Source organism: Pipistrellus kuhlii, unplaced genomic scaffold, assembly GCF_014108245.1.
Source record: "Pipistrellus kuhlii isolate mPipKuh1 unplaced genomic scaffold, mPipKuh1.p scaffold_m20_p_5, whole genome shotgun sequence".
NCBI lineage: Eukaryota > Metazoa > Chordata > Mammalia > Chiroptera > Vespertilionidae > Pipistrellus > Pipistrellus kuhlii.
The window spans coordinates 67297995-67310433 of NW_023425551.1; the positions used below are offsets into that span (position 1 = coordinate 67297995).

The 12439-nt window shown below is 38.3% G+C and overlaps 1 protein-coding gene across 3 annotated transcripts in view; it reads left to right on the forward strand.

Annotated features, from left to right (window-relative positions):
• The window catches only part of PKHD1 (PKHD1 ciliary IPT domain containing fibrocystin/polyductin), a 385065-nt gene that overhangs the window by 285500 nt on the left and 87126 nt on the right, over positions 1 to 12439 (forward strand). Inside the window, exons 59-60 of one of the 3 annotated variants that reach the window (XM_036415099.2) lie at positions 157 to 325; positions 1742 to 1899. In XM_036415099.2, the coding sequence (XP_036270992.1) occupies positions 157 to 325; positions 1742 to 1899 (327 nt within the window). Of the gene's footprint in view, positions 1 to 156; positions 332 to 1741; positions 1900 to 12439 lie in introns of those variants that run through there. The other 2 variants (XM_045572881.1, XM_045572882.1) reach the window with 2 other exon arrangements.

Below are 12439 nucleotides of genomic sequence, written 5' to 3' on the forward strand. Positions count from 1 at the left end.
TATTTAAGTCAAGATTTATGTAAACTCCTGGAACTAGCCTGGACAGCTTAAATTAACTTCTGGACAGACAGTAGCAAAGATTTAGTTGCGTAGTCTATATTTGCGGTTGGTAGTTTACATGATCTAATGCCATGATATGCTTACTTTTTTTTTCAGATGTCACCTTTTCTAGTTTTGTGAAGAGTTGCTATAGCAATGACCTAGATGTATGCATTCTGCCCAATGCAGAGAACACTGGAATCATTCATCCCATAACAGCAGAGAGGACCAAAATGCTAACGATCAAAGATAAAAACAAGTTCTACTTTTCTCCTTTACAAACCAGGTACCAGTTTTAGTATTTATAAGACATATCCATGAAGTATAAAATCATTAATGGAAATAAAAAGAAGTCCTTCTGAAAAGTATGCTAGATTAATTGAATGCCCCTTGTTCTTTATGCCTCCTGTGTTCAAGTGTTTTGCTATATGGTTTTTGCAGTCTCTCTCACCAAAGAGCAATTTTTATTGATATTATTTTTTCTTTATTAGAGACATTTCTTTGGGATATTTTCAATCACTGGACAAAATGTACCCTAATTCTTGTATATTCTATAGATTATGGTGTCACTAGTCTTCAGAAGAAACCTTAGGAGCCCTTGTGCAGGGACTAGTGGGGAGAAGAAAATCATGTCTGTTGTCAAGAACCCCTGAGTTGAATAATGAAGCTTAGATAGAAATTGGTGCTCAGACCAAGGGGAACCACTATTCTGGACCGTATGATCTAAGAATTTCATTCAGGAATCTGAAAACTAGATAAGGCACTATTTTTGCCATAAAAGGGAGCAGAAAAATCAGGATCAGGGAAAATGTGCTACTTTTCTTCCCCATAACATTGGGATAAACTCCTATAGTAGAAAAATAACCCTAATTGGAAAGTTTATGTTTTTGGCCCAATACCTGTCTCTTTAAGATGCCCACTTCTGAGCTGCTTTTGGTACCTAAACATTAGTAGGTATGTTTAGGGTTGTCTTGTCATTTTACTTTTATTGTCCAGTTTTCCTTATATTCCTGTATTACCTATGGGATGAAAGAATTATAAAGCTTAATAATACTAGCATCTCATTCTTTGTACTATTACTTAACACATGGTTGGCATGTAATAATATTTAGCATTAGTATTGATGGTACTGAAAAGTATTAGACCAGGAGAAATCAAATAAGTTTTCTAAAATTCAGTGTTATAATGGTCTACTATTTGTTTATATAACCTCCTGACTCTAAATTCTGAAAGTATAGGAACCATGCCTATATTTATCACCATTGTACTCCCCAAACTGTAAGTAGTAGGTTTTCAATAGGTATTTGTTGAATGAGAATATTTTTTTTTATCTTGTTTGCATATGGCATCAATATAATTGACATTTATAACGATAATCTTATAATACTGCAAGATACCAACGTTCCATAAAGAAATGCTTACATTGTTTTCATTAGGTATTAGAATTAGGAACATTTTATTGTATCCTACTGCTTAGAAAGTTACAATCTATGTAAAGATGATATATTCAGAGTATTTGGGTAATAACAATAATGCCTTTATTCTTGACCATATAACTGAGAAATATGTTCTATAGAGTTTTATTTAATATCTTTGTAACACACTACTACTAATAAATTCCTTTTTCATCAGATCAGTGATTTCAATATATTTTATTTTTTGTTGCTCATGAAATGAGAGTTCTTTCTGTCTGTCTTTACAGAGAAGATTTAGGGACACTGGTCTGCCCTGAATCCTATTGTGAAAGTCCAAGAAAATATCTCTTTAAGGATCTCGATGGGAGAGCCCTGGGTCTACCTCCACCAGTTTCTGTATTTCCTAAAACCGAGGCAGAATGGACTGGATCCTTCTTCAACACAGGTTGGTTATAAAGGAACTCGATGCCTCCAACTGGGGAGCATGCATGAAGGAGCTGGTTTGGCTGGGTTGCCTAGTGGAAACCAAATATCCTGGAGAGGAAATGAATTCTGGAATTGGAGCCTGTGCTAATGTGCTGCTCAACTCACCTGTATCAAAGGAATGTTGAGTGATTAAGAGATGTTGTGATCACTGTGTGGCCTCCATGATGTTGCCAAAGGTGCACCTATGTCAAAGGTACAGATTCCTGACACCAACTCTGTGCACAGGTGAGAACAATATTCTCACTAGCTTGGTCACCTGGGTCTGCAGCATCATTCTCAGTGCTCAGAGCTTTGCAGAGTCAGCCACAGAGCCAGCAACTCTGGCTTCTGACTGTATGTTTCTCTATCACCAGAACTTAAGAGCTCTCTGGGAGTAGATGGCATACAGTTTGCCTTCTTTTTCTCCATTTTTGTAATTGTCCCTGAGAAGTGTGTGTATATTTGTGTGTGTGTGTGTGTGTGTGTGTGTGTGTGTGTGTGTTGTGGGGCTGGAGGGTGGGGGTGGGTAAGTTGTGATCAAAATTCCTTCTTCTTCTTGGTTATACAAACAAAACCCATTTACCTATCAGTTTTTAAAAGCTGGACCCCTAGAGAGATCATTGCCCTCCTTACTTCCACAAACAATGAGACTGAGTTTACTTTACAGTTCAGATGGATCTAAAAAATTTCCCCTGTTTTTCCCCCCCTGCTTCAGTGGTTGATGCTTCAGACTTCTAGTGTTTCTTTCCTTTTTTTAATTTCTGAATGTGTGAATGTCCTAGAACTACATCCTCAGATCTATTTTCTTTAGGTTGAAAAACCACTTAATGCTGAAGACTTTCCATTTATATATCCAGCCAGACTCGATCCTGAACTTTAGTATATCCAAGTCCATTGAAAAATATGGCTGACACCTCAGACTTATCATGCCATAAATGGGATTCTTCATCTCTTCCCTATTTATGCCCTGCTTCTTGCCTAGCTAACTCTACTTCAGTAATTGATTTATGAGGGTGAATTAATGAAACTATCCAGAAACAATCATTTATTCTTTTTTTCCCCAGAACCCACTTCTAGCCATTATCATCTCCCACCTGACAAGGGAATAACCTTCTAACTGGTCTTCTTCCTTATGCTCCTGTACCCTATACTGGTCTGTTTGTCAATGATAGCCAGAGTGATCTTTCAACTTTCCAGTGTTTTTTCTATCCCCCTCAGAATGAAATCCACACTATAAGCTGTGTAGTATCTGGCTCCTGCCTGTCTCACTCACTTTCTGTGACAGCCTTTTCACTCTTGTTGTCTTGTTTTTTCTTTCATATGATAAACTTATGCCTACCTCAGGGCCTTTCCATTGGCTATTTCTCCTGCCAGAAAAATCCTTTTCTCACTTATTTGCAGAGCTGGCTCCTTCTTTTCAAAAGATAACTCCACAGAGAAGCCATCTCTGACCACCCTATCGAAAATAAATGTTCCTCCATAATTCTCTAGCCCTACTATGCCCACTTATAATTGTGAGTTTTTCCTAAACTTATGGGTTTTGGTGAGGATCCAATTTCTGTGAAATCAATATCAATGGATACATGTCCCATTAATTGAAATTATATTATAAATGTACCTGCCTACTTGTGGATTTACTGTTTGCCATTTTAGAATACAAACTTCATGAGGGCAAGAATTTTGTTCAGTTTACTATAACATATTTGGGAGATACTCAACAAATGCTAGTTGATGAACCAATCAAGGGAATGAATTATTGATAACCAAGGAGACTATTAATGCTGTTTTCCCCATATCATTTAAGAACTTACAGAAGAAATTGAGGCCTTCAGGTCATTGGTTTAAGAATTTATCTATAATATGAAATCCTGGAACCAAGAAGTTTCCAGGTATCTTTTTACTTGTTTTCACTTTTCTTCCATCTGAACTACTACCGGTACTACTTGATAGCATTTCCCTTTTAGAAAAGTTTTACATAAGTCATTAATTACCATGCAGTTCCATGCTTCGACATTGTTTAATATTTCTCTCAAAAATTTTCATAGGTTGAAGGCTTATCTTTGCAACAGATTAAAAGCTGTGAGGATTATAGTATAGGATTTAGAAAGTCATTACTGAGTGCATGAAGCATGCTGAGTAAATATTCATTTTGATATGTTGGTTATATCTGTTGGATATAACCAGCAAATACATATTTTCACAGAAGAATGAAATCCAGGGAAACATCCATATTGAGAAAATATGTGTAGAGTAGAAATGGGGGGCGGGGGAATATAGGAAGCTAGATTCCCTTTTACTATCAGTTCTATTCAAATAGCTTTCTTAACAAAATAACTTATTGATTTGAGAGAGAGAAAAAGAGAGAAACAAAGAAAGATTTACTGTTCCACTTATTTTTTTAATATATATTTTATTGATTTTTTACAGAGAGGGAGGGAGAGGGATAGAGAGTTAGAAACATCGATAAAAGAGAAACATCGATTAGCTGCCTCCTGCACACCTCCTACTGGGAATGTGCCTGTGACCAAGGTACATGCCCTTGACCGGAATCAAACCTGGGACCTTTCGGCCTGCAGGCCGATGCTCTATCCACTGAGCCAAACCAGTTAGGGCACTTTTCCACTTATTTATGTATTCAATGTTTGCTTTTTGTATGTGTCCTGACTAGAAATTGAACCCAAACTTTGGCATTTGGAATGATGCTCCAAACAACTGAGTTACCTGACCAGGGCTTCAAATAGAGTTCTGTGTTGGTTTTAAAAATCATGCCCTTGTTACAGGTGTTATGCAATTGAGAAAACATTCTTATATTTTAAAATAAATACATGAATAATTGTATTTCCTAAACTTGTGGGCTTTGGTGAGGATCCCATTCCTGTGAAATCAGTATCAAGGGATACATGTTCCAGAGTATTTAGTGAAAATTAAATTTCACAGAAGAATAAGGACTGAAGAGAGTGTCTTCAGTTGCCTCCAAAGAGGACCCCAAAACAAAGTTTAGAATTCAAGTAGTTTATGTGGGGGTGAATCAGGAAAGCAAGGAAGGGGGAAATGAGCCAGGGAAAAGACTGAGGCCATTGAGGGATGTGTTGTCAAACTGGTTACCACCCTGGACAGCTGGAGCTCAAGTCTGGTGGTGAACTCCACGAGACCAAAGGAACATGATCCAAAGTATCCCAGCTAAGTCCTGACGAAGCTTAAGTATATATACCTCAAATCCCTATTTATCTCTGGCTGAGGGGTGCTACTGGGGGCATTAACTCTCTAGTCCTCTGGCTTTCCCAGAACACAGAACAATTGTGCTCTTTTCCATGGCCAGAAAAGTCCCTTCTCAAAAGTGGGCCATCGACTTTGTAGCAGCAGTCTTTTGTTTGTGAAGGTGAGTGCCAAAGCCATTTGGTATAGCTCTGAAATGTCTGTCCAATCCTCCATGTGTGAATAATAATATTCTTTGATGAAATCTTAGGTAGTTGCTAACCATGTGATGTAACTACACTATTTAGGCATCAACATGCTCTTGCTCCTGGTTGCAATGTTGTGTGTTTTGTTTCCACCAGTCTCTGTGTTGGATGTGAAACATGATTCAATGATGCTAAAACTCCAGCATGTATTGTACTATTGCATATCACTTACTATCAATGTGTGGACAAGCATGAGCATGTGTGTGGGTCTCTGAATGTATAGAGGGAGGTATATATGACTGACTACCTTAAACTCCTGATGTTTTAAAGCTTTATAACATTTTAAATGAGGTTACTATAGGTTCCAACTGCATGGATTCCCACAGTAGAATCTGCTGTTTACTGCACTAAAAATAAAATCTGTGTCCTCTTGCAAGGAAGGAGACAGCCATAGTAAATGGTGCCTTCCGCGAGCTAACAGAATGTAATATTTTCCTTTGACTCCAAATATGAATAGAACCCCTCCTTCCCTAATCCAAGCCCATTTTTTATTTTTTAAACCATTCTCTACTATAATATTTTCCTGTTCATAACCTGGTGGATGAGAAAAGTACAAAGTTAATCTCAAGAGCATGAATATATATTTTGTGTTTTCCTCTTTCAAGACAAGAATCTATGATCTTCTATAAAACAGCGAGAGCAGTGCAGCACAGATGAAAAGAAGGCCATCGGAACCAGCTTTCACTTTTATTCCACATGGCATTGCTCTTCTCAATTTTACCGGCAACTTGAAATCCATTGCCTTTGAGGTTTAGTTTTAACTTGAAAAAAAAAACAAACAGATTTTACCTGCACATATAAGTTCACACTGCCAAACTACCCACTCAGACAGATATCCACAGGTCCCTCCTCTTGTCATATTCCCCAGCATCAGGAGCAGAAATTACCCATGTGGGTCAGCTCTGAGGAATGCTGTGCCAGTGGGCTTTTTATCTGTGCAATGCAGAGTGTGTAGCCAGGGGAAAGTGAGCTGCTAATTTTGGTTTGTACTTATCTGCAAGTTTGCATTTGCAGCCTACTTTGAAACATGCATGACAAAGAGTGCAAGGCAGCTAATCCCAAGCAGATCCTCTAAGAACCATTTGCATTTTATTCTAGAAAGGGCTTAGTTTTATTATGGAGGCATCTGACCATCTGAAAATCCAAAATCATTTAGAAAAGAAAGTCTTGAAATTCATAACCCATTTAGGTGAGACTAGATAGGTATCAGAGCTTTCCACTTTGCTTCTCACTCATTTCCTGTCAGTCCCAGAAGACAGATAGGAGCATCACCTCTCAGACCACAGGGAACACAGAACTGAAAAAAAAATAAAATAAAAAATCAGGGCTTTAGTTTCTATGGTATTTGACAATTTCTAAGATGTGATGAGGATGGTAGAGGGAGATGAAGTGAAGCTGGCATGCACTGAGCGCGTTGAGTGTTCAGCACTGAAGCTGGCATTTTCATTTATTCAGCGAATGCATGTTGACCACTCTACCTGAACCACTCTACCCGCACCTTTGCAATGATGAGTGTTGCCTTGTTCATTGTGAACAAGGCAACACTCATCAAACTTAGGTTCAAATAAATGAAACTTATGAAAATATAAATAAAAGTATTCCAATAGTGATGAGAATGATAAAAAAAAAAGTGAAATAGGGTTAGAGAGGTGTGTGTGTGTGTGTGTGTGTGTGTGTGTGTGTAAGGAAGTTGCTATTTGAAATAGTTACATTTCCAATGAGCCTGAATGAGGAGTGAGGAGCCACACTGCTCTGAGCAGGGGGAGGGGCTTTCTAAGAAGTAGGGCAAGGACACTGATGTGATTGGCCTCAATGTGTGGGAGGGGTGGGTGGGAAGGAGATCATACCACTGGTTAGTAGTGAATAAGAAGAAACAATTGGAGCTAACTTAATAAGATGGTGTTGGAGGGTTTTAAGAAAGGTCATAGGATTTTATTCACTCTTTGGAAAGACAAGACACGGTGCTGTGGAGTGAATGGATAATGGGTGGGAGCAGGGCTGGGAGCAGGCAGTGCATGAGGAAGCTGAAGTTAAGGAGGCCCAAGAGTTGCATGGACCTGTGCTGGCTCACAAACTCTTGCACTGGTTCACCGTGAGATAATTACAGAAAGCTGTCACTTAGAAACAAAACAATCTGACAGACTAGTCTTATATCTGTTGAATCTAAAAAATAAATCTTGGGCTTTTATTTTGTATGTCTAATTTGTCTGATAAGTTATACTGTATTTTTTAAAGTATTGGTCCACAAAGGACTGGAAATTTAAAAACAAACAAGCAAAACAAAACCAAAAACCCCTGTTCTCCTGCCAAACTTTCTCCAGTTGAGGAGATGCATTTCATGTCCTAAGGAAAGTGTCTCCAAAGCTGGCTTATCATTTCGACATTAAACACTCATGCCTATATTGAGGGGATTTTGAGTCAATAGGTGTTTGGGAGACCCGAGCCTTTGTGTTTGTGCGTGTGTGTGTGTGTGTGTGTGTGTGTGTGTGTGTGTGCGCGCGCGCGCGCACACACACACACACACACCCTCCCCAAATGATTCCACTGTAAGAAAACTTAAGAATCACTACTATAGAGTTATAGGCTCCCTTTGCAGTAAATATGCTGGATGTTAAAAGGCAATTAATACTTTTAAAATTTAAAAAGTGGGTAGTTTCAATTTCTCATGAAAAATCAAGAATAGCTTTCTGTGCCAAATACCAACAGACATAAACATACTTGCTTCTATGCATACTGGGGATATTTCCAAAAGGGAAAAGAACATTAACCACCCCCCCCCTTTTTTTTTAAATACAAAAAATATACTCCAGCCTTTTTAAAACATAGATCATTTTTCCTAGTATTGGAGTTGAGTGACCTCAGAATGCCATTTCCATACACATCATTGGATAAAAATGGGTACAATGCTAGGTTTATTTTTTAGTTCTACATTGAATCATTATATTAAAAACTGAAATCTGTGATAAGCTTTTCCCACACTTTCCTTGATGTCCTTCCCAGCAAAGTGCCCGGGTCTGACCTCCGGGGCAGGTGAGAGTTTCTCATTCTTTACTGTGAGAGAGTAAGAAACATTTTTCAAATGGTGTTACTTCTTGGTCTCCTCTTGAGAAAGAAAGTTGTAAACCATAGTGGAGACCTTAAAAGTGACTGGCCTCAAATCAAACATAAAAAATTAGGTGGATAAAAAAAAGAAAAGAAAGCTGGCATTTGACTGTCAGCCCGGAGAGTGATGAGGTTTGCAGCTGAATAATGGGAAAGCTCAGTAATGTGGAGATGGAGACGTAGGCTCGGCCGCTTCACAGACAGTGGCTAGCGTTTTCTCAACTCTTTGTTGCTAGAACTTGAAATGTGTCTTTTCTTTAAGCTTCTTAGACTTCTCCTTCCTCCCATTTGTCCTGGAGTGACAGCAAGATGATATTATAAAACGAGGAGAAAGAAGAGGGAGGGAAGAATGAGAGGACAGAATGGAGAGAGGGAACGGTTGTTAGGAAATTTGTCTGCAAATATCTGTGCTCACAGAGGCCTTTTTCTACTAGCTAGAGGGGGAAATACCATTCTCTTTTCCCAAGCAATTATAGGCCCCAAAGATTGAAACTTGGTATATAGCTCTTTAATCTCAGCAGATATTTATGGTTAAACATTAGACTTTTAGGATTCCAGATGTCAGGGTATTAAAATATAAAGGCACAGTGGCGTCTCAGAAAATATTAGAATCTTTGGAATATGTGGCTGCAGGGATTCTTATCCCAAGTAGAGGAGGATAAAGCTCGCAGTGATACTTTGCAAGACCCAAAGAGCACCTTTCCTTCACCTTATTCTCTCACTCCCCATGACGTGCATAGTCTCCAGGCAGTGAATGGCATACAATTTCTAATTGCATTTCAAAATAGTCCATGCTGTGCATGGGAGTGGTTTTTCATGTGTGATTTTTAAAGGGTGATGCGGAAAGGCATATGATGCATGGAGGGAATGGTTTCCTTTTTCTCTTAATTCAGTCTAGGCACTTTATCCTTGAGATTGTCTTCTCCTCGAGTCTTCCATGAACAAATAATACTTGTTAACTGTCACCATGCTTCTGACTCTAAGCTAAAACCTCCAGGTGAATTATCTCATGTAATTTTATGCCATCGACAGGATCTATCTTATGCAATAGATAGTCCCCCCATCTGTAGATGTGGAAACTGATGTAGAGACATTGAATAACTTGCCCAAGTCATATAACTAATTAATAGGATTCAGGACTGACTCTGTGTTTTTAACACTATGCCGTATTGTACACAGTTCCCTCCTAGGATTTCTTCCTTCTTTCTGTGCATTCTCCAATATCAGGTCTATCAGCTTTTTATCAAACATAAAGTCCTGTCTAAACAGAACAAAGCAAAATGTGCAATTATCCAGCAATTATCCCTCCCAACTAGCAATAGTAACAGTTACCATTTATCCAGCAGATTCCATGTGCCAGGCATTGTGGTAAGTGGTTTATAAATATTCCCATTTATTCTTTCAACAACCTTAACATGTAGGGGTTGTTATTCCTTTTTAGCATCTAAAAGAATAGGGATTTAGAATAGTTAACTAATTTTTCATAGTCCCATGGCTAGAATGTCCAGAACCAAGATTTATAATCTATATTTGTCTGACTTCAAAGTCTGGGCTTGCAACCACTTCTAGATGATTATCATTCTGTGGCCTGAGTCATGAAGGGTGCTACACTGAGATATATTTAACTGGGTAACTTACATATGTCCATTTTATATGATAGCAAATCAAATTTTTAGTTAAAGAATAACTCAATTATTATAACATTTTTGAAAGGCAATGGAATAGCATCCACAAAAAGGCCATGTATGTGACCATGTGACCCAATCACATCCAAGAAAAGCATTGCCAGTGTTAACCACTAGAGGTTGTGTGATGATACCTCATAGGGTAGTATGAGATTTGGTCATGAGACCAAAATTTTAGTTTTATTTTTTTAAAATATATTATATTGATTTTTTACAGAGAGGAAGGGAGAGGAATAGAGGAATAGAAACATCGATGAAAGAGAAACATCGACTAGCTGCTTCCTACATACCCCCTACCAGGGTTGTGCCCGCAACCAAGGTACTTGTCCTCGACCGGAATCGAACCTGGGACCTTTCCATCTGCAGACTGATGCTCTATCCACTGAGCCAAACCGGTTTTGGCTCTTCTATTATTAAAATTTGAAAAATGAAAACACATGAATTTCTAAATATAATAAGATGGGAATTTTCTAAAGAGAAAGAAAAAAAAGAAAAGAAATGAAAAAGAAAAAAGAGAGAGCCAGTATATTATCATTTTGGCAAAAAGTAATTTTTATTTATTTATTTATTTATTTTAGTTACAGATGTTCAAAAATTTCCCTGTTTGTTAAATACTGATGTTACTGTTTCTCATTCAACACAGGCATAGAAATGTGAATAGATCTCAATAAGAAGTGGGGAAATGGTTCTCAAAAACTGTTCTCAAGAGTCACCTGATGGATCCTCTTGGCATCAGGCAACCATCTTATGGCCTAAACCTGTGACTCGGGGACTTTTAAGAAATTATCTTCAAGATTTTGGTTGAGTGAATAACTGAAACAGTAAAAAACACACTTAAAAAGAAAAGATCCTGCCCTTATACCCATCTGCCGTCCTGATCTTCAATACCACTGCTCAGAGGGATCAACTGGGAAGTTTCCATTTAAAAAATCATCTATATGTATGATTATTTTAATAAGAATAATGATAGTAAAACTCATTTATGTAACAAATGGGAATCCTGAAAAATGAGTTGGTTATTATGTAAAGCATGTCAAGAAAAGAGAGACTGAGAAAAATAAATTTTCCTTCATCTGGAAGCCAGTCTTTTGACTATAGAATTAGGGACTCCCTGTAGGACCTGGTTCCAATTTTCTTAGGTCCCTCTCAGGAGAAATATTAATAAAAATTGAATAGAAGTCCCTGAAAGTAATTGCCATGGAGAAAGGGAGTCAAAGCTGATATTTTAATGCGGCTGAGAGTAATAACCTCTTCCGTTTTGGGTGATGTAGGTAAGATGCACTTTCCTTGAGCATAGCCCAGGTGAAACTAGCCTGTCTCTACATCTAGGCTGTGTTCTCTCTTTTTTGCTTAAACACTTTAGACTCTAAAGTTTCGAGGCAAAGGAGCAGATCCTAGAGCTATGAAAGACATAATGCATATAAAATACTTAGCTCCATGCCTGGCTCAGGATAAGCGATGAGTAATATACTACTGACCACTAGTTTGTTGCCACCACTTGTCATAGGTCTGGCTGGGGAGCCTCATATCTGAGCTGGTTCTTGTATTAGTTTTCTATTGCTGCCATAACAAATTTAGTAGCTTAAAACAACACCCATGTATGATCTCACAGTTCTGCAGATCAGAAGTGTAGTATACTTGGCTGGTTTCAATGCTTTGTGTCCCCCAAGGCCATATTTAGGATGTTGGCAGGACTGCGTTCCTTTCTGGAGTCTTCAGGATTAATTCACATCCAATCTCACCTTTTTACTTTTTATTTATTTATTTTGCTGAGTACATTTTGATGTGCCTGTAGGACTGGGGTCCCCATTCCCTTGCTTGTTGAAGGCTGGGGGTCATGCTCAGCTTCTAGGACTTATGGCCCCCTTCATCTTGAAAGCCAGCAACCTAGATTGTGTCCCTTTGGTGCTTTGAACCTCTCCTGCCTTCTCTTCCACTGCATCTCACTGATTCCAGCCAAGGAAAGTTCTTTGCTTTTTAAAGGTTTATAGTATAGATTGGGCCCACCCTGATCATCTTCCCACTTTAAGACCTATAATCTTGATCACATCTGCGAAGTCCTTTGCCATATTCACCTGTTCAGGATTAGGGTATGGACATCTTTGGGAGCTTAATCATCGTACCACTGTCCTTGGTAAGGCCTAAGTTTCGATTGCAGAAGGTGAAGAATATGAAATAAGAAATACTAACTTGGAATACTGATGCTATCATTGGTTTATTCTCTCATAGGAAGCAAGCTAGACTGTTTATCTTGTTTCAGAGTTAGTGTAGA